The sequence below is a fragment of the Macrobrachium nipponense genome, chromosome 36 (assembly GCF_015104395.2).
Source record: "Macrobrachium nipponense isolate FS-2020 chromosome 36, ASM1510439v2, whole genome shotgun sequence".
Lineage (NCBI taxonomy): Eukaryota > Metazoa > Arthropoda > Malacostraca > Decapoda > Palaemonidae > Macrobrachium > Macrobrachium nipponense.
In genome coordinates this window covers 52220251-52242330 of record NC_087220.1, presented here as the reverse complement: position 1 = coordinate 52242330, position 22080 = coordinate 52220251, and the positions used below count along the sequence as shown (strand labels likewise).

The 22080-nt window shown below is 42.1% G+C and overlaps 1 protein-coding gene across 3 annotated transcripts in view; it reads left to right on the top strand.

Annotated features, from left to right (window-relative positions):
- The window catches only part of LOC135203654 (kinesin-like protein KIF27), a 647339-nt gene that overhangs the window by 23746 nt on the left and 601513 nt on the right, over positions 1 to 22080 (top strand). Inside the window, exon 15 of one of the 3 annotated variants that reach the window (XM_064233509.1) lies at positions 7960 to 8572. The exons of the other annotated variants lie outside the window; for them this stretch is intronic. Coding sequence (XP_064089579.1) covers positions 7960 to 8195 — 236 coding nt within the window. The 3' untranslated portion in view covers positions 8196 to 8572. Of the gene's footprint in view, positions 1 to 7959; positions 8573 to 22080 lie in introns of those variants that run through there. 3 annotated transcript variants of the gene reach the window in all.

The window sequence follows — 22080 nt, the reverse complement described above, 5'->3', positions numbered from 1 at the left end:
AAGGGAAATATTAATATTTATTCATTAATACGTGTAATAAGTGTTAGAATTGATTGAGGAAATATACTGACTTCCTACTTTAGGGAGTCAGTAAAGCATGTAACTAGATACGTTTCTTTTAAAAGTTTTTTGGAAACTCGTACTAACGAGCAATTAGAGTATTAACAGTACTAGTAGTGTTGCATCCTCATCACCTTCTTACTTCGCAGAAACTTCAAATTCATAATTGCAATTTGAAGACAAGGATTGTGGCTCAAAATGCGAGCTATTAAAAGGTAAGAAGTGATTACTAGTGTTCCCCATTGCAGTGGAGGGTGCGTCTGAAGGCTCTGTCTCGCTCTCAGGCCTAGACCTCTTTCAAGCTCCCAAGCCCAGGGGAGAAGGAATGTCAAAAGCCGTAAGGAGGTTTCAGAGAATCCCCACCGGTCAGGCGTCCCCTCGGCAGGTTCTGTAGAGCGTCCCAGACTGCCAAGGATAGCCATTGAAAAGGCATCCTTAAAAAAGTGCGTCTCTTCATCTTACATCCGAAAAGACGAAGAATGTATATGTTTTGATGATCTAGCGCGTTCTCTGAAAACTAAGAGAACACTGAGCAAGAGCCAGCCAGGAACTTAGGAAGCCGCGTTCCAGAAAACAGACTAGCGCGAGCCGCGTTCCTACAACCAAACGCAAGCCGCGTTCTAGCAACTGAGCGCGAGCGGCGTTCTAGAAAATTTTTCTTGGCGCAAGGCGCCTTCAAAGAGACGAAGCGCCAGCCTGGCGCAAATTGCGCCAGAAAAACAGACGGCTAGAGCAAGGAACCTTATAGTACAGTGGCAATCAGAACGATCCTTCCATTGAACATTTCCGGGCAAGAGACTCTTTCTAAAAGGGGTCTAGTAGGCGCTCGGAACTATCAGGGCGCACGGGACCTTCCACGCAAGCGGAACGTTCCAGGAGCGAGTCTCCTTTCTAGCGTGCGGAACATTCCAGGCGCGCGGAACTATCCAGGCGATAGGCACAAGGAGCCAGGCGCCAGAATATTCCAAATCTTCTTATGAGAGAGAGGTCAGTCGCGAGGCTCCTCTTTGAGTTTTTAACTTTAGCAACTTTCCCCTGGCAAAGGTGCAAGATGTCGCACAGGCGGCTGTCGCGTTTGTCAGAAGGATTCTGATACTAAGAGAAGCCATTTTTTCATTATTCAGAAGACTCCTGTGTTTGGCAGTTCCTCTCAATGCGGACTCTCTCCTTCATTCATGCTCTTCCCTCGTTATGAAGAGGCAAGAGCTTTGGGAGTTTTTCTTATAAGAATATCATCGACGTTTGGGTATGATGGCGGATATGAAATATCTACTTCCTTCCGTAAACCCTACAGATGAACAGGAATTCTGTCTCTTCCGCGATTTATGAGGAAATCACGAAGATTTAAAGAGTTCCTGGATTAACTTCCTTCCTCAAGGAGATATATATACTCTTTCTATCGTTCTATTAACGAAAAGAACGAAGACAGTAAAAATTTTTCCTTTCTCTATCTGCCTCGGCAGGGAAAGAAGGTAGTAGAGTATCTGCTGTATGAGAATACGATACGGCAAATCACACATACCGTAGTTACTTCTTTGCAGAGCAACTCAATTACCAGTATCCTTCCAGGAATTTCCTAGGAAGGACTACGCTTAAAGGGATTGTTAAGACAACACCTACTTAGCTTCTAGATTTATCGAAGTCTTGTTTCGCTTAAATATGCATTAATAAGAACTTCCTGAAGTTCAATAATAATTTTATAAGATTCCTTTATTTAATGGAGTAGCTGGCAACTCTGGAAGAGTAAGGCCAGACGGCTAACGGAGACTGCTATCGCGCCTTAGAGACCAACGAGTAACATGTAGGTGCGGTCATGAGTGGTTGGTTACATGTCTCTCTCTCCTGCGGGATGGAATAACTAACCGTGTCTCTCCCCTACAATCTCGGTTTTAGCCTCGGATTGAGGGGATAGTTAAGCAAACATAAATAAAATATTGTCTGCCTTTTGCTAAGAAGCTTTTAATAAGAAAGATATTACAACATTTCAATGCTGTTTACCGTAGGTAACATTATTAAAGGATTCTAACGCAGCGGAACTCTATATTATATGATGCTCTCATGCTTACGAAAGCATGGCTTATTAGAGTACATGCTTAGTGAGAAGATGAATGTAGTAGAAGAGAATTCACTTTAAGACTACGGTATGGTCAAGTCTTATGCACATACCGAGGTTAACTACAGAATTCCTAGTATCCTTACAAAGGTTTCCTAGTTTAAGGCTGTTTACCACAATGTGACAGTATTATAAAGGATTCTAATACGGCAGAGCACGATATAATATAATTCTCTCATCCTTTCGAGAAACGCACACAACCTTTTTAGAATCGGATATTGCTCAAGAGAAGATGGGTGAGTCGGATGGGAAACATTCTCTTAGTGGCAGAAGTTGTTTCCCTGAATGGACTATACTACGTATATAAAAGTTTTTTCCTACTAAGAACGGAATTAACACGTGAAGGATGTCGGGTACCATAAAGGCACAGATGTTCTGGCACATAACCTTAAAAGAACTAGAAGGAAGCGCCAGCCTGGCGCAAAGCGTCAGAAGCGCCAGCCTGGCGCAAATTGCGCCAGAAGCGCCAGCCTGGCGCAGTGCGCCAGAAGCACCATCCAAGATATTTTCTCGTTTTAGCGAGTTATTAACCTAAGAGTCCAGTAGTGGTTGGTTTGGTGTTTGCTTCTCACCTCGGTGGTCGCGGGTTCGATTCTCGGCCATTCCATTGAGGAGTGAGAGATGTGGATTTCTGGTGATAGAAGTTCACTCTCGACGTGGTTCGGAAGTCACGTAAAAACACCATACAAACAAACAAACAAACCAGTAGCCTCTCGGAGGCTCGGTAACGGCAAGATTTGTTCCTGATTTCGTTACCCATTTAATCGGAAAGGGGTCGCTTACAAGGAATGATGAAATGATTTATTTTAATCACTTAGGCCAATTCCACGACTCTCATATCGCAAAGAGCATCGAGAATCTCTTTTTTCGCCCCTGTTCGCGTTAACAAAAGCGAACCTATTTGGGAACAGACACGGAACGTAACGATCCTTAAGAGGTTCGATGCAAGATTTTGCATGTCCGTGAGAACCTTCTCGATCGAAGACAATAACTGTTAACGTATGTCTAACATTTATTGAAAAGAGTTTTGAGAACCTGCGGAAAGTCTTCTTCATAGATCTCTTCGCAAGGTAGAAGACGAACAGGCTTCCTATAGACTGCTTCCTTTTCCTCGAACCAAGAGAGGTAGCAATATACGACATCTTTAATTTAAAGAAGGGGAATAAACTTTAGTCTTTTTTCCCCTAGTTATAAATTCTTAACAGATATTAAGATAAATGGGCGTCAAAGGAAGAGAGGATGAATGCCTCATTTTGGCCTTAGAGAGGTTGGATTCACAGAAGTCACGTTCTTCTCACAGCATGTTTCGTAAGGCTTTTCCAAGTATCTGGATATTCTATCAGAATCGATTTATAAATAGACCTGAAAAACCTCTCCACTCTGAGTCTGTCCGCGTGCAGACTGACCAGAAGTGGACATGAATGAGAGGATTTTTCAAGGTAAATGACAATAGTCATGGCTAAGACATAGAATTGCTGCAGATCGTGCTAGATGGAATGAGGAAACTGTCCTCTTCCGATACCTCTGTGAACCACATAGCGAGGTTCTTTCTTCACTTTTAGAGGGAAGAATCACCTAGGTATATATCTGCTATCAAAGAATGCAGTAAAAGGCTATACTCTGTCTCTACAAGGGGAATTAGAGATAACAGAAGATTAAGATCTTCGGGATCTTATACGATACCGCAATACGACAAGAGTAGGGTATCATGTACTTCGAATGGGATCTTTTTGTGGCCACAGATTCCGTGTTCCGACAAAATGGAACTGCTCCTCATCAAACTTCTTTGAGAAAGTTTATGAAGGAATTCTTTGTTTCTCTTAGCCCTAAACGACCAAGAAGACAAGTGAATTTTTTGTGCATTGGAATCTCGCATCAGATTCAATGGAGACTCGGCAATGGGTTCTTGCCAGCATAGTATGTCTGGCAAAAGAACTAAAACCCTCTATTCCTGACGCAACGCTTTCAGATAGAAGTTTCGTTGCCCAGGCAGGGTACTTACTTTTTCATCTACAGAAGAAGAGATGGTTTAAATGTTTGCCTACAGAGTCTTTGGGGTGCGATGAGGGCTCGAAATGCTTCCCAGAAGGTATTCAGAAGGATACAATAAGAGCTAGAAATCAGGGTTCCGCCCAATTTCAGCTCGGAGTCTCCTTCGACTTCCAGACTCCTTCCCTTCCTTCGGGCAAGGATAGGGAAGATTCTGCAACGAGGAACCTCATCAACATGTAAGAAGAGATCTCGTTAGCAAAGGAAGTATTCACGAAGGATCCTCCTCGGAGGAAGACTCTTCTCTCTCGTATTGTTAGATATCCTGTCGTCTACTGGATGTAGCTGACTACAATCACCTCCCCTTGCCAGGGGCCAAAAGCTCAAAGGAGAAGAATTTCTTTCACCCTTCTCCAGTCTCCTGATAGACTATGTGGTTGTTCAGGACTCTCGGACAATGTAGCGCCAGCCAGGCGCCAAATGCCAATACAGGCGAAAAACGCCAGAGGCGGACAGTTCCAAGGAACTCTGTCATGGTCGGATACTGAGAAGGAGCGGGCCTCCAACCTGGCGCAAATGCGCCAGAGGCGAACAAATCGGACAGATATAAGAGTGTCCGATGTGGACATCGCCAGACAGCCTAGAGACTCTTCCAAGCTCGAAGCTCCAGCAAGTGTGGAGGAGCCAAGCCAGGCGCGAGGCGCCAGCCAGGCTCTAGGAGCCAGCCAGGCTCTAGAAGCCAGCCAGGCGCCATCCAGGTGCCAGGCTCCTTCAAGGCTAGGCTCCAGTCAGGATTGAGGATCCATCCAGGTGCAAGGCTCCTTCCAGTAAAGAGAAACCTAAAGCTCTGTCATGTAAGAGGGCTAGTCCCCATTGATATGATACAGGTAAGGCTCTGCCGTGTAAGTGGGTCAGCCCCCATTGGCACGATCCGAGAAGGCTCTGTCGTGTAAGCGGGCTAGCCCCCATTGACATGATCCAGAAGGGTTTGTCAGTCATAGGTCCCTACCTCGCTGAAACTCTTGAGGCATGCAGACTCATAGACAGTAATCATGAAGTCTTCTGCCAAGCTCCAGGCGCAAGGCGCCAGCCAGACGCAAGGCTCCAGCCAGGCGCGAGGCGCTAGCCAGGAGGGAGGAGCCAATCAGGCGCCAGCCAGGCGCGAGGCTCCAGCCAGGCTCTAGGCGCCATTCAGGCGCAAGGCTCCAGCCAGGCGGGAGGTGCTAGACAGGCGCTAGGCGCCTGCCAGGCACGAAGCGCTAGCCAGGCTCCAGGCTTCACCCAGAAGATCTATATCAAAGAATGCCCTGGCCTTCTTTGAGACAATGTGATCTCCTAAGCACTTGACAAGTGCATTGATGATTCCTTCAAACAGCTGAGAATTAAAAGCGCATGAAGTGCGAGCTTTTCCGAATTCTTGTTCTTTCCTTAACAATATGTCATAAGGACATATTAGCTGTCACATACGGGAGATGCAACTCTGTGTTGACTTCCCATATCCAAAGGATGTCAAGATAACCTACGAGAGATCCTTCTCTCTTGGTTGATACGTGTCTGCGGATACATTGCTGGGATAGGGAGCCGATACTGATCCTTAACTAGTGAGTTAAATTTTATTTAACGTCGTGTTTTTTCTTTGGGTTGTTTGAAAGGAGTTTGGGGATAACTCTTTTCAACTTAAGCACTAACCCTCGTGTTAGGATCAGGTGATCGGGATCGGTGTTGTGCTCCTTAATTATGCCACTAGGCATAGGCATATTGTCATGTAAGAGGCTCTGTCGAGTAAATGGATAAGACCCCATCGACAGACCCACAAGAACTCTTAGCCATAGGTCACATCCTCGCTGAGGCTCTTGAGGCGAAGCAGATTCCTGGGCATTAGCCATGGAATCTTCCGCCTGAACAAGTAGGAACCAAGGTTTTATTTATTTATTACCTACAACGTATGTTGTTTACCTGTCTATTCAGTAAATAGTTGTCTCTTACCCACCACCAAGGGTGTCAATCAGCTAAGTATATATCTGCCGGGGAAGTTGCATGTACAAAAATGATATTGTTAGAATACAATAAAGTTTTGTACATACTTACCCGGCAGATATATATGATGAATGGCCCACCCAGCCTCCCCTCGGGAGACAGGTGGAAGAGAAAATCTGGTTCTAGAACGGGAATGGTTCCTATTCCTGCCACCCAGCGGCAGGGGGGTAGATCACCTGACCTACCTGCAGCGAATTTCTGTCGGACGTCAGAGACATAAGCTAAGTATATATCTGCCGGGTAAGTATGTACAAAACTTTATTGTATTCTAACAATATCATTTTTTTAATGATGATGAAGGTGCATTTATGGTATGGTATCGCACAAAGAAATCATGTGAATCATTATACACTGTAAGATGTTGATAATTATTCAGCATTATCACACCATAGCCATTTTTTAGCTTTTATTATTGCTAATATTGCTGTTACTTTTGAATATATGTTTGAGTCTTTACTTTCTTTCAAAATGAATGTGCTTTGTTTTTCTATCATCATATATTGTGCATTTGAAACATTATTGCATGTCTGGATTTTTATGAATGTAATTCAGGATTCATGTCATTTTTTCATCTACTAGTAACACGAGAAATATAATTTTAGTCTAGTCTTCATACTCTTTAAGGCAGAAGTTTCATTTGACAAAGCTGCAAGTTAATCTGTGCTTGTCAGTTTAAAAATCTCAAAATTGATTTTTCATGTTTAAATCTTGATTTTAGCATACGTTCATCTAAGTTTTCATCCATAAGCAAGAAAGCTTTTATTGTTATCATCTGGCTACAGCTTTCCAAAATTATAGAAAAATCAGTTTGTTTATTACTTTATTTTTAACTATATTAGATAAACTGAAAGTTATAAGCACAGAATGTTGATAATAATGAAGTAGATTAAATTTCCAGAAACCTCAGTACAACTGTAAATGCTTCCAGTGTCAAAAAATTTTTTCAGAAGTGGCCCAAGATTAAGATATTTAGGAACAATTTTTTTGCACTATTAGATTGTTTTTGTACTGTGTGAACGTAAAAATTGTTTTATTATATGGTTTTATAAAGTGCTTGAGGTAGAATGGGCTTGAGGAGATTTCACATCTATAGTTTTTTAGAGGACTTTTTATCATTTACATCCCCAGCAGCTGGTATTCGTGGATTATTTGACTACCATACTAGCTTTGTATCACGTTAATTGTTGGTTCTTCATTTAGTAATTAAAAGTTTTCATACTGATGGGGATATTATTGTTGCTATAGAAATGACTAGGTAGTTTGTTGACAATTTTAGCTTCCTATATACTACTTACAGCTAAAAATAATCCACTGAGTACCTGTTCAGCGTTAGCAATGTGTTCATTAGTTAGTGTTTTGTAAAGAATTTAGGATATGTCAAGGATATCAGACACTTGAGTGCACACTAATTCCCACTAACTGAAGAAGCTGTTGAGCTATGGTTCACAGTGATTGAAATTGAAAAGTGTCATAGTAAGTCATTATGATTTTAATGGCAGATTTGGAAATGCCCTCCTCAACAAGATCGGTGCCATTTGAACTGTTATCAGTATTATTTTAGTGTTTTAATTGATTGACTGCGCACTTTGCACTTATTCTAAGAAGCAGCTAGAGATCTAAAAGTTTCAAGAAGATCATGAAGAGGAAACCAAGTCATTTAGACAAGCATCAAATTAGAAAATCAACACTAATGTTAAGGTGATAATAAGTAAGGCAATCATATTTGTGTTCATATGAACTAAATGTATGTCTTTGTCTAGGCCCATCTTATCAACCCATGCCAACTAGTTCAGTGCATCCAGAAGCAGATCCATCCGGTCGTCGTCGTCCTCTGCTGCCTTCTCGCCCAGGTGCTCTGTTGTTGCCAAAACGGACACGCATCCAAGCTGCTGAACAAGCGGCAAAGCATCCACCATCACAGACCAAAGTAACAAGAGAGAAGAATAAAATTATCATTCAACAGAAGTCTGATAGACAGGGTAAAAAGGGTCAGTGAGTTTTGGGGTGTATGGGTAAAGTTGAAACAACTAATGGTGATGGTATACTGTGAAAGTGTTTTGAGTGTATCTCACGTATTATGTACCTGTGTTTTGTTTGATAAGACTTATGAAAAAGTTGGTGTGTTCAGGTTTATAGTCATTATAGTTTGCTCCTTATGAGAATAAGGGGCTCTATAGAAAACGAACGATACCTAGTCTACTTACATTAGTATAAAAGAAATGTTACTCGAATCAGGGGGAACTTGCAGGAATTTTCATGACCTAGCACAGAGGGATGCTTTAACATTTTATGGAGGTGGCAAAGGCTCTTAAGTCATGTATATGATTTTTGTACATGAACTTCCCTGCCAGATATATACTTAGCTTAGGTCTCTGACGTCACGACAGAAAATTCAAAACTCGCGGCACACGCTACCGGTAGGTCAGGTGATCTACCTTACCCGCCGCTGGGAGGCGGGTGTAAGAACCAGTCCCCCTTTCTTGTCAGATTATTTTCTGTCGCCGGCTGGACAACACCTGTTGTTCAGTCCTTACGATAGTTAAAATTCGTTCTCGTTGCCGACGATTTGGATTTGGTGAAGTACCCTTTGTTTGTTGGCTTGGCATACGCTTTTTGGACTGTTTTTTGGATTTTTCTTTTGGATTTCTCTTACATATCTATAATCATGGATGATTCTGAAGTTAAGAAACCTAGTTTATTTAGGGTTTGTTCAGAGAAGGAATGTAAAGTTAGGCTTCCTAAAGCTGCATTAGATCCTCACTCGGTATGTGAGTCGTGTAGAGGGAATGAATGCTCTTTTATTAACCCTTGCAAAGAGTGTGAGAATTTGGATGAGGATGGTTGGAAGGCTCTCTCTTCTTATGTGAGAAAGTTAGAGAAGGATAGGGTGCGCAAGGCTTCTTCAAAGAGTTCTAGTAGATCGAGGGTGAGTGAAGTTGATGCTGAGAATCCTGTAGTAGAAGTAGTTCCTTCTCCAGTTTCAGCCCCTGCGCCCAGCTTTGAACCCGAAGATTCGTTTTCGGAAGTTGCTTCTGGGAGAGCCTCGATCAGGAGTAAGGAGAGCCTCGCTCGCTCTCGACAAGGTAAGAGTGATGATAGTGCAAGTGATCAGTGCAGTGCCCCTAGTGCAGTGGAGGGTGCGTCTGACCGGCTCACTAACGCTTCCAGGCCTAGACCTCTTCCAGACTCCCAGACCCAGTGGAGGAGGAAAGTCGAAAGCCGCAGGAAGGTTAGGGAGAACCCCCACCGGTCAGGCGTCCCCTCGGCAGTTCCTGTTGCTCGTTCCCAGGCTGCCTTGGATCGAACCAAGAAGGAGTTTTTGCGCCAGTGCTTCTCGTCATCTTCGTCGCCTTCTCCTCAGCGTAGATGGAGCGCATCGGAGTCGTCTCGCCCTCTCAAGAGGCCCTGGAAGGATCCTTGCGCCCTTCCTTCCAGCCCCCCCCGAATCCTTCGCGGAAGAGCCAGAAGTGGAACGCAAGAGAACCAAGATTTCGTCCGGTTACGCTTCTCCTGTTCGCTCTCGGACTTCGTCCCCTGTAGAGGAGTTTAAGAGATCTCCTGCGCGTATCCTGGCGGGTCTGCAGGTGCAGATTGCGGCTTTAGCGGAGTCTATTGCCGGGACTTCTCATCGTCGGAAGGACGCCTCACTTCCGGTGAAGAAGTCTAAGAACGTTCCTTTGGCTAAATCTCCTTTGGCTAGAAGAGCTTTTGAGCCTGTTAGTAGGAGGTCAGAAGTGCAGGCTGGAGCTCGGGATCTTTCTCCGAGTAGGCTCTCCTCTCTTCCCAGCAAGAGTTGTGAGCATGTAAGGCGTAAGGAGCCAGACAGGCTCTCTCCTCAGGATTTCCGCTCCTCTTTAGTTAGGCGTCAAGAGCTTGACAGACGTCAAGAGCCTCGTTTTCGTCAGGAGCGAAGGAAGAGTTTTTCGCCTGGTGGCCACTCCCTTTTGACGGACGCTCGGAGACCTAGTAGGCATCAAGAGCCTAGTAGGCGCCAAGAGCCTAGTAAGCGCCAAGAGCCTGGTAGGCGGCAACGGAAGTTTTCTCCTCCGTTAGATCACTCCCGATTGGATAGGCGCTCAGAGCCTTGTAAGCGCCGCGCTTCTGACAGGGATTCATCTGTGGATGTTTTCTCTCCCCGTGGCAGGCGTCAAGAGCCTGGCAGGCGTATTGAGGATGGCAGGCGCCAAGAGCCTAGCAGGCGCAGAGAGCCTGATAGGCGCTCTCCCTTATCCAGACGCTCTTCTGTGGAGTTAGAATCTGTTTCCGACAGTCGGGCCTCCACTTGTAGGCGCTCTCCTAGTAGGCGCTCCCCAAGTAGGCGCTCTCCTAGCAGGCGCTCACCAGTAGGCTCTCTCCTGGAGGCGCTCTCAAAGTAGGCGCTCTCCTAGTAGGCGCTCTCCAACTAGGCGCTCTCCTAGTAGGCTCTCTCCTGGGAGGCGCTCAAAGTAGGCGCTCTCAAAGTAGGCGCTCCCCGTGTAAGCGCTCTCCCGGTGGGGTTTTTCTTCCAGTAGCGCTCGCCTAGTTGGCGCTCTCCGCACAGCGCTCTCCAAGGATTAGCTCTCCTCCGGGCAGTAGAGCTTCTAGACGTCATTCTTCGGAAGAATTTGTTGCTGATTCGGAGGAAGATTTGCCCAAGGATGCTTCGGTTTCTTCGTATAAGAGACTTACAGACCTCCTCTTGCAAGATTTTGGGGAGTCTCTTTCGGCCGTTGCTCCTCCGTCTCCTCCGTCCTTATTTTCAACGACCAATACGGCTAAGAAGTCTTCAGTCGTTAAGATGAAGCCTACAGTGTCTATGAAGAAGGCTATGAAGAACTTTGACGACTGGTTGCTGTCAAAAGAAGAGAAGGGCAAGACAGTTTTTTCTTTTCCCCCGTCCAAGCTGACGGGTAAGATGGGGTTCTGGTACGAGTCAGGAGAGCCCTTGGGTCTAACTCTTCCCTCTTCTGCAGACTCGGACTTCTCTTCGTTGGTCGATTCCGCACGTCGCTCGGCGCGCTGAATTCTGCGAAGACGACGTGGGGTATGAGCGAGTTGGATCACCTTCTGAAGGGAATGTTCCGAGTCTTAGAAGTTTTTAACTTTCTTGACTGGACCCTGGGAGTGTTGGCTAAGAGGACTCAAGAGCAAGACACTCTTTCGCCTGAAGACCTCCACGCAGTTCTGTCTTGCATGGACAAGGCAGTGAGAGACGGTTCCGGGGAAATTGCTTCACTTTTTGGTGCAGGAGTGGTAAAGAAGAGGGCCGTTTTCTGCTCTTTTCTTACCAAGGCGGTTTCTCACGCACAGAGAGCTTCCTTGCTGTATTCACAGCTTTCCCCGCAACTCTTCCCCAAGAAGACTATTAACGATATCTCCAGCTCGTTATCAGCAAAAGCGACGCAGGATATGCTAGCTCGCTCGGCTAGAATTCCGAAACCTTCGTTTCAGCAGAAGACGAAGAAAGAGGCTCAAAGTAGGCAAGAACCCTTTCGAGGAGGACCTTCGTCTCGCTCTTCTTCCTCCAGAGGTTCGAGACCACCTAGAAGAGGAAGGACCTTCTCCCGGTCTATTAGGGCCAAGAAATAGTTCGGGGGTCCTCCAGACAACTGTGGGTGCCAGACTTCTGAACTTTGCAGATGTCTGGGCACGAAAGGGGGCGGACAACTGGTCCCTCGCGATCATCAAGAGGGGATACCTCATTCCCTTTATTTCGAGACCACCCTTGACCACCACTCCAAGGGCACTGGTGGCCAAATACAAAGAACCCCTAATGAAGTCAAGCCCTCGCTCTAGCGGTAGAGCTGATGTTAGAGAAAGAGGCAATAGAGATGGTTCAGGACCCTCTTTCAGCGGGGTTCTACAACCGTCTGTTCCTAGTTCCCAAGAACTCAGGAGGATGGAGACCGGTTCTGGACGTAAGCGCCCTGAATGTCTTTGTGAAGAAGAGGAAGTTCGCTATGGAGACGACGTCATCAGTCTTAGCAGCTCTTCGTCCCGGGGACTGGATGGTGTCGCTGGACCTTCAGGACGCTTACTTCCATGTGCCGATCCATCCTTCTTCTCGCAAATATCTCAGATTCATGTGGGGAGGGAACGTTTTTCAGTTCAGGGCCCTATGCTTCGGCCTTTCCACGGCCCCCCAAGTATTCACAGGACTGATGAAGAACGTTGCCCAGTGGCTTCTTCTCGAGGGAGTGAGGATTTCCCTCTACTTGGACGATTGGCTTATCAGGGCCAAATCCAAGGAGAAATGTCTGGAGGACTTACGAGTGACGTTGGATCTAGCAGCTTCTCTGGGTTTGCTAGTGAATTTCGAGAAGTCACAGCTAATCCCCAGTCAAGAGCGTATCTATCTGGGGATTCTGATGGCTTCTCAGGTTTTTCGGGCATATCCGTCCCCAGAGAGGATAACCCGAGGTTTGGAGAAGTAGCAATCTTTCTAGAGAAAGATGTATGCACAGCGAGGGAGTGGATGAGTCTGTTGGGGACACTCTCCTCGCTGGAGCAATTCGTTTCTCTAGGAAGGTTGCACCTCAGACCCCTACAGTTCTTCCTGACGAGGAACTGGGATCGGAAATCTCAAGGTCTGGACTTTGCGTTCAAGATTTCGCAAGAGATAAAGGAGGATCTACGTTGGTGGCTAGACCCTCTATTGTTCAAGGAAGGCCTTTCCTTGCAGGTTCGGAACCCCAACCTAGTGTTGTATGCAGACGCTTCGGACAAAGGTTGGGGAGCTACTCTCTGGTCGAGAGAAGTGTCAGGCACCTGGATGGGGGATCAGGTGTCCTGGCACATCAACAAGAAGGAGCTAACAGCGATTTGGTTAGCTCTCAAGACCTTCGAACCCCTCGTAAAAGGGGAAATATGTTCAGATCAACTCCGACAACACTACAGCCCTGGCTTACATTCGGAAACAGGGGGGGACTCACTCTTTCTCCCTGTACGAGACAGCGAGATCGCTCCTCTTGTGGTCAGAGGAAAGGGAACATAAGGCTTCTCACCAGGTTCGTACAGGGAGAAAGAAATGTCAGAGCGGATCTGCTAAGCAGAAGGAATCAAGTCCTTCCCTCAGAGTGGACTCTGCACGCGGACGTATGCCAGGAGCTGTGGAGGACGTGGGGCAGGCCCCATCTCGATCTATTTGCGACCTCCAGGAATGCGCGGATAGATCTATACTGCTCCCCTATTGCAGACCCAAGAGCAGTGGCAATAGATGCATTCCTGATGGATTGGAGGAATCTGGATCTTTACGCGTTCCCGCCTTTCAAGATTATAGGGGAAACGTTAAGGAAATTCGCAGCGTCAGAGGGAACAAGGATGACGTTGATAGCTCCGTTCTGGCCCGCCCACGACTGGTTCACAGAGGTACTGGAATGGCTGGTGGATGTCCCAAGATCCCTACCTCTAAGAGTCGATCTGCTCAAACAGCCCCACTTCGACAGGTTTCACAAAAACCTCCCCGCTCTCAGTCTGACTGGATTCAGACTATCAAGAGTCTCGTCAGAGCTAAGGGCTTTTCGGCAAAGTCTGCAAGGGCTATTGCCAATGCACGTAGACCTTCCACATCTAGAGTCTACCAGTCGAAGTGGGATGTTTTCGATGCTGGTGCAGGACTCATAAAGTTTCCTCCTCCAGTATCTCTGTGACTCAGATTGCAGATTTCCTTATCTTCCTGAGGGAAAAATGCGGGTTGGTTGTCTCCACCATCAAGGGATACAGGAGCATGCTTTCCTCAGTTTTTTCGTCATAGAGGATTAAACATATCTGAGGACAAGGACCTCCATGATTTAATCAGATCGTTTGAAACGGTTAAAAGAACCTCCTCCTTAGTGCCTAGCTGGAATCTTGATGTCGTGCTGCTCTTCCTGAGGTCCTCAAGGTTCGAACCTCCCCATGCTGCTTCGTTCAGAGACCTTTCGATGAAGACTCTTTTTCTCTGTGCGTTAGCGTCAGCGAAGAGGGTCAGCGAGCTGCAGGCTCTAGAAGGTGAGGTAGGTTTCCAAGGAGGCTCCGCGGTTTGCTCTTTTCTTCCGGCTTTCCTAGCCAAGAATGAAAATCCTTCTTCGCCGTGGCCCAGGAGCTTCGAAATCAAAAGCTTATCCTCCTTAGTTGGGACAGAAGAGGAGAGATCTCTTTGCCCGGTGAGAAGCCTGAAATATTATCTTCAGAGGAAGAAAAGACTTGCCGCTAATGAGAGCAATCTCTGGTGCTCTGTAAGGGACCCCAGTAGGCCCTTATCTAAAAATGCACTCTCATTCTTTATCAGGAATATTATTAGAGAAGCACACACTTCTTGCAATCAGCAACAGTTTAACCTTCTGAAAGTCAAGGCGCACGAAGTACGGGCCATCGCGACGTCTTTGGCTTTCAAGAAGAATTTGTCATTACAAAACCTTATGAAGGCCACTTTTTGGAGGTGTGAATCAGTCTTCTCTAATCACTACCTAAGGGACGTATCGATTACGTATGATAAGTGTTTTGGGCTAGGCCCTTACGTATCGGCGGATTCAGTGCTGGGGCAGGGAGCTGAAACACATCCTTTTTAATCCTTTTTCCCTGTTAGTTTTAAGTTTGAGTTTTTTGGTTGTACGAAGGAGGTTGCAGGAGGCAGCTCCTTCTTTCGTATACTAATGTTAGTATTTGGTTAGGTGATCGGTTGTGCTTGAGGCTCCTTGCAATTGGTAGTGATAGGCTCTGGCATGTAAGCGGGTTGATCCCCATTGACCAGATCCTGCTTGGATTCTGCCAAGTAAGTGGACTCAGTTCCCATTGGTAGACCCAAAGAGTTCTTCAGCCATAGGTCACGCCCTCGCTGAGACTCTTTAGGCAACGCAGACTAATAGACAGTAACTATCAAGTCTTCTGCCTAAATCAGGTAAGAACCAGAGGTTTATATTATGTATTCCTTTAACATGTGTTGTCCCCACTTTCTAAGTAAGTATGTGTCTCTTTCCCTCCACCAAGGGTGTCAATCAGCTAAGTATATATCTGGCAGGGAAGTTCATGTACAAAAATGATATTGTTAGTATACAATAAAGTTTTGTACATACTTACCTGGCAGATATATACGATTGATGGCCCGCCCAGCCTCCCCTCAGGAGACAGGTGGAAGAAAATAACCTGACAAGAAAGGGGGACTGGTTCTTACACCCGCCTCCCAGCGGCGGGTAAGGTAGATCACCTGACCTACCGGTAGCGTGTGCCGCGAGTTTTGAATTTTTTGTCGTGACGTCAGAGACCTAAGCTAAGTATATATCTGCCAGGTAAGTATGTACAAAACTTTATTGTATACTAACAATATCATTTTAACATGTTTTAGAATCTAAGCCCTAACTGTAATAGTGAACAAGAATAAAAACAATCTCCTTAAGAATTAACAGAAAAGTAGTAGTATACGTAAGAATAAGTATGTGAAGCTGTTAGGAAACAAAGATGAAATTTTTAAAATAATACAACAATTCTTTTTCAAATGCAAACCTGTTAATTTAACATAGGCCATTTGTGTGTTTCACAGTAGTCCTAGACATGTCAGTCCATTTTTAGGAAGAAAAGATCAGATGCTCATAGTATTCTAACCAAGTTATACATTTTATAGCCATATGTAGTGAAGGTAGAACCATGGGGTAGGAGGAGTGGAGTTGGTTAAAGTAATGGTTATGTATTTGGAAAAATAACTTTTCAATATTTGCTTCATCACAAACCCATTACTTCAACATAATTTGAATAGCAACTTAGGTGGAAGTTACAGTGAGTTGCATACGCCCATGAAGAATGAGGAAGCCTCTGGATATAGATTTATAAAGAAGAACAGAGGTTGAAGACTGGACTGGAAACCTATTTAAAAAATTGCAGAAGGGGTAGAATAGGCCTGAGAACCTACCAATATGCTCCTTATTCTCTTGAAAAAGTAGACAAATTGTGACAACTGAGGAAATGAGGAAAGTGAAACTGAAACCGCACTTCATTTTGAAGACCATAAAGATCTCGTGGAATAAAGTCAGGTTAGCCTTGAGATACCAGGGGTGCCAAGGGACATTGGGCATGAGTGAAAAGAATAGATATTTCTTGAATTTACAGTGATTTAAGGAGAGGAGCTAACTAGGAGTACCTTTCCAAGTAAAGAAGGTAATATACACTGATTAATTAACCTTGACCCAAAGAGGTTAATTTCTTGTAACTAAAAAGCAAAGGAATTAGAGGTTGAAGATGAATACATCAAAATAAAATAGTTTGAGCTGACCTAAAAATCCTAATTGTTTGTTCAAGTTATCAAAGAAAAGGTCCAAAATTGATGATGCTTTCAATTGCTCATTGAACCATCTGCGTACTTCTGAAGAAAAGCCAGTCAGCTGAGAGTCATTCATTTCAGATGGAGGGTAAATATTTGATGGAGAAGGTTCTTCCTTGAAAGTTGTTTGCTTGAGCTGGCTTGAGCAGAGCCTCTTGATCAAAGATGTGCCTTCATCCCTGGATTTTGACATCCAAAAGCTGAAGTTTCTGCTGAGGGAATGAGAAAGAAGTCTTTATTTTTCAAGTCCAGGTGCCTTGGTACTATAGAAATACTGTTATGATGCACCATTAACCTGAGCTTGCCTGACTGATGTAGGGTAGAAGACCTGGGCCATTTGATCATCTTTATCTTGCAGAAGTGGATTGATGTGTCTGAGATTTTTGTGATTTGTACACAATTATTTATGTGGGATTCTATCTCATAACAACTTGTAGCTTATATTTTATATAAAATTTTGAACTCTGTATTGCATGACTGGTGTAGTTGTCAGTGTTCCTAATTCTAGTAAATGTTCAAATATAATTTGTGACACCTATTATAAGAGTATCATGGAAGACAGTGATATTACTTTATTTTTAACAATAACAAGAAATCCGTCAACATGTACCATCAGATATGTGGAGTAGATAATGCATTAGCAGAAACCATAATATGGTGTTGCTCATATAGTATGCACTGTCCTCCTAGCTGAAAACAAGGTAATGTTTGTGAGAAAAATTGTGAAACTAGGCGTGAGTTCAGTATACTTAAATGACCATAATAATTTTTTTCTTTTTACTGGTGCTTCTATTCTTTTCTAGTTTGCGGTTTGGTAAAAATAATTTCCTGGAGTAATAGGTAGCTGTTTGCATACTAAAAAAATTAACATTATAAAGGGAAAAGCAATAGAGAGCAGATTATAACTTGTTGGATTTGTGACAGACAAACATGTAGTTTATTTTCAGCTAGGTTTTTCATTCTTGTTTATGAGTAATCCCAGTCTGAGTGCTAACCAAAGTCTACAATAACATGTTATTCATATCAAGTTCCAGTAAAAAGTGTATTGGAGCATTGAATATTGTTGAATATTGTGTGTGTGTTATGTATTTATAATGTCTTACTGGAATTAAGAATCTCTCTCTCTCTCTCTCTCTCTCTCTCTCTCTCTCTCTCTCTCTCTCTCTCTCTCTCTCTCTCTCTCTCTCTCTCTCTCTCTCTCTCTCTATTTTGGTACACTATCAATTACTTAAAGCAATAAATGAATCATTACAGTAAAAATTTACCGAAATACAAATTATATACTGTACTCGTACTCTAATATTCTTCCTACCACTGCAGTATCTAAAACTACTTGCACATCTTAACAATCCAAAATATTAACAGCATTTTGACCTCTTTCCTGCAAATAAAAATTATTTTAATTTTTCTTCTGTTGTGGTGTTCTTGATACTTCTATACTTGTTGATAAACAAAGTTTTGGTGTACGTATGTACGTATGTAAGATGATATGAGAGGTAATTTCTACAGAATTTGTTTTAGAAGGTAGACATTTTGTAACAAAAACTGTATTTTAGTCATAGAAAAAGATTATTCCAAGTCTTCCTTCTGCTGAATGCTTAAACAGTCTGGTAGTGAACATAAACAGTCTGGCAGTGAACATAGTTCGACTTTGTAGGGGCAGCAATGCCTTGATTTTTTACCCTTTTATTTTTTTTCATATTTTTACTCTTTTCAAATAGAAGACAAAGCATTACAAAGTAAGAGGTGTAAAAGAGAAAGAGTTGGGAAATAGAAGACTAACTCTACATATCATGAAAATACATTTGAAAATTAACCATGATTTTTGTGGAATGTTTTCCATTTTGATGGTTGTAGCAAGATTATTATGTATATTCGTTGTAGCTGTTTCATGAGGCTTAAGTATGCCACATTAAGGTGGAAAAAATTAAATTATTTGAAGACCAAAAGAGAAAATTGAAAGAATCTGTAGAAAATTCTTAATTTCATACATCACATTTTTAAATGTGTAGAATATTCTTTGCATTGTCACTTTTTTAAGCTGAACTATTTAGCTTTCATGCCTGTACAGAGATGCAGTAGAAATGATGTAAAAGTTCTTTATAGTGTGAAATTGAAGCAAATTTAGTGATGTAGAATATTATGGATCATTTTAAGCATCATTTTGGTCGTAAATATTGATGAGTGTTTTTATGAAAATTCAACAGGTGACAATGCATTTACCACTTTCATGGCAGTATGGGAGTGCAGAGAACCTAATGTATACTGATCTTATTACTGAAAATATCTCTGAATAAGCTTTATTATTTCTTAACTGTATAAAAACATTTTCCACCTAATAAGATACCTGAAGTACTGTATGTTGTAAGTAATCATTTTAGCCCTAAAATTATTGCTTCTGCACAATGGTGTTGATTGGTGCATTTAGCATTTTAGTCATTTCATCTGTCATGAAATCATTAGAAGTAAGGAATTTTTAATCAAAATATTTATCTAATCTGCGATTTAGCATTAAATTTTGTACATAGTCATTGAATGTATATTTTCATCCATTATATTTTTGTACTATAAATATACTTCAAAAGAAACATTACTTTTTTATTCTTCATTTTATTCTCAATTTCTTATTTATGGTTGTAGACGTTTCATATTTAATGAAATTGCCCAGGTAAGTTTTTGGGGTGTAGAATAGCTAATGAGATTCTATTTATTATGAGATGAAAAAAAGAGCTTAAGATGGTATTTTGGAAGAAGTGTTAACTTCTCATTTAGCCTTGCAAAGTAATTGAGCAACAATGAAAGATGAATAAATTTGTGATTATGGATACTTGAGTATATGCAGCAGTAGTAGTGAACATTTCTTGATTATTGTGTTATAGAAAGGGGTACATTCAATTTTTGTATATTGCCCTCATTTTGTCTTTATATATATAAGTTTTTAATTTCTTAGTGGCACATCTGAAATCAAAGAAATTAGAAAGTTGGTATTTGCAGTCATGTTTTGAACTGTAGTATTTGTTTATGGGTAATTGATTAATTATGTAGTTTAATTTGCCACTGATGAGTAGATGTCCTATTTTTAAAGCATACTTTTGAAGAAGCAATAATAGTTGTTAAGGCTGAAGTGGCATGGTGATAATCATAAATCTAACTATCAAAAACTCTTTCACTGAAAAATTGCTTTCATGGCTGGTTCACTTAAGGTAGATTTTTGGGTGGGCCCTTTGCCTACGAGATGTTTGTTTGGTGGGTGCTGATTGGCTGGGAGCTGCCTACCTTCCGGTACCAGCCAATCAGCGGCCGCCAAACAAACATCTTGTAAGCATGTGGCTCATCCAAGAATCTATCTTAAGTTAACTAGCTATAGTTAAAAATGCATGATGATATAAGCCCAAAGGGTTCAATAGGGAAAGCAGCTAAATACAGAAAAAAGTAGTGAAGAATAAAATAGATATAACAACACAGCAGTGAAATAAAACTAATGATCAACAAAACAAGCCTTGCACAGTTGTACTTTTGTATGTGTAGTATGCATTTCCTTTGTACATTATTGTTTGTTTCTGTAATTAGTTTTGATAAAAGCTTTCTAATCTATACTCTGTTTTTTTCCATCTGTCCATCCGCCTGTGGTGTTTTTGTATGGTAATACTGCGTCCCGGGCTTTAAATAGTTACGCTATGTGTAAGTTTTAGGTAAATAAAAGGATACTATCTGAGTGTACATTTGCAACTGAAAAGTGTTTTAATAATTTACTGTATGCGAATTACACTGTTAATATTCGAAATAGGATATTGTTATTATTGTTGAATGTAAGCTGAATGTAACTATCTAAAGCCCGGGACGCACTGTTACCATACGCAAACACCACAGGCGGATGGACAGATGGAAAAAAACCGAGTATAGTTGGATGGTAGTCATTAATTTGTTCTTGCTTAGCACAATATTTTGTTGTTCACCTTGATAGTTCAGGTTATTAATGCATTTTTGGTTTATGATCGAAAAAAGTTAAGGTTATTAATGTGTTTTTGGCTAATGATTGAAAAACATTTTATTCACTTGTCTTCATTAAGTAATACAGCCAATGATTTATGTAATCAGACCACTGTTAAAGTTCCTAATTCTTATGGGACTAGGTTCAAGTAAGCTTTTAAAATGCTGCAGTATTAATATGTGTGGTAAGTTGATTTCTGGGCTAGAATTCTTTAAATTATTGCCAGTGATTAGTTAATGGTATACTCATTAATGGTATAGTACACAATTTTTCAGCCAGTATAAAGTTTACCACGTAGAAATTAATGAAGTAATTTATGTAAAGGTAAAGGTGCCATATTTAATTTTTTTTAAACATCTTGGTATGTGAATTCACTTGTATTTAAATGCTGAATATTTTGCCATATTTTCTGTTCCCAGATATAGACTTATTTACAAAAATGTTAGTTTCTAAATTACAGAATATTATGAAGCTGACAGAAGTACAGTATATGAAAAATTTCATTCAGGTATGTTACGCTAATACACCTGAATATTTCAAAAAGGCTAGGTTTTTTGTAGATTTAGTATTGTTTATTTTTTGCTGGATGCTGGTTGTTTGTAGTTAGTGAACTAGTATATATCCGGGTGGATTTTGACATTCCCAAATCAGTTGTGATATTGTTAACCCTTTTGGAATATATTTTTGCATAGGATTAAATTTATTTGGAAGTTAGATTTTCATGCAAAAACAAAATTTTTTTTATTGCCATTGGTACTTCTCCTAAGTGGGAATGAACCTCAAAAATTGGAAATGAAATTAAATGAAATAGTTGTGTAAGCTGTAATGATGGCTTACCCACATTTCTGTTTCTTGCACTGGGGTTTAGGTCACACATGAATGGAAAGAATTTTATGACTGTCATTGGTTTTGTAATTAGTTGTTAACATGCATTCTGATTTTTTCCCATTTTCCATAAGCCCTCTAGGTGGGTAGCGCCGTCGTCAGTGCTCCTCATGCGGTGCACTGTAGGCATTACTTAAGGTTCTTTGCAGCATGCCTTTGGCCCTTAGCTGCAACCTAACCTCTTTCTTTCCTTTTACTGTATTTCCTTTCATGTTCTATTTCTTCCATCTTATTTTCCACCCTCTCCTAACAATTGATTCATAGTGCAACTGCGAGGTTTTCCTCTTGTTACTCCTTTCAAACTTTTACTGTCAGTTTCCGTTTCAGCTCTGAATGACCTCATAGGTCCAAGTGCTTGGCCTCTGGCCTAAATTCTATATTCAGTTCAGTTCATTTTTCATAATTAACTGACTTAACTGGTGTGTTTAAGAATATTTTATGATTATTCCTCATAGTCCAGTGCATAAATTTAGAGAATTCAATGCCGTTATGACTTTGTCAAGGGTAAGAATAAGGTGTGTTGGACAGGTATTCCAGGGGATAACAAGAACGGGGTGAGAGAAAGCTAGTTGTAAACATTTATATATTTACTAAACTGAAGAAGTGGGTATTTGAAGAACTTGTTAGTGCTCACAGTAGAAGACAGACAATGATAGATTGGAATCGTTTGTTGATGGAGTGCTTAATCGTGTTTGTATCCATTGAAATTTATTCATTCTTTCAAGAGTGCGTTTT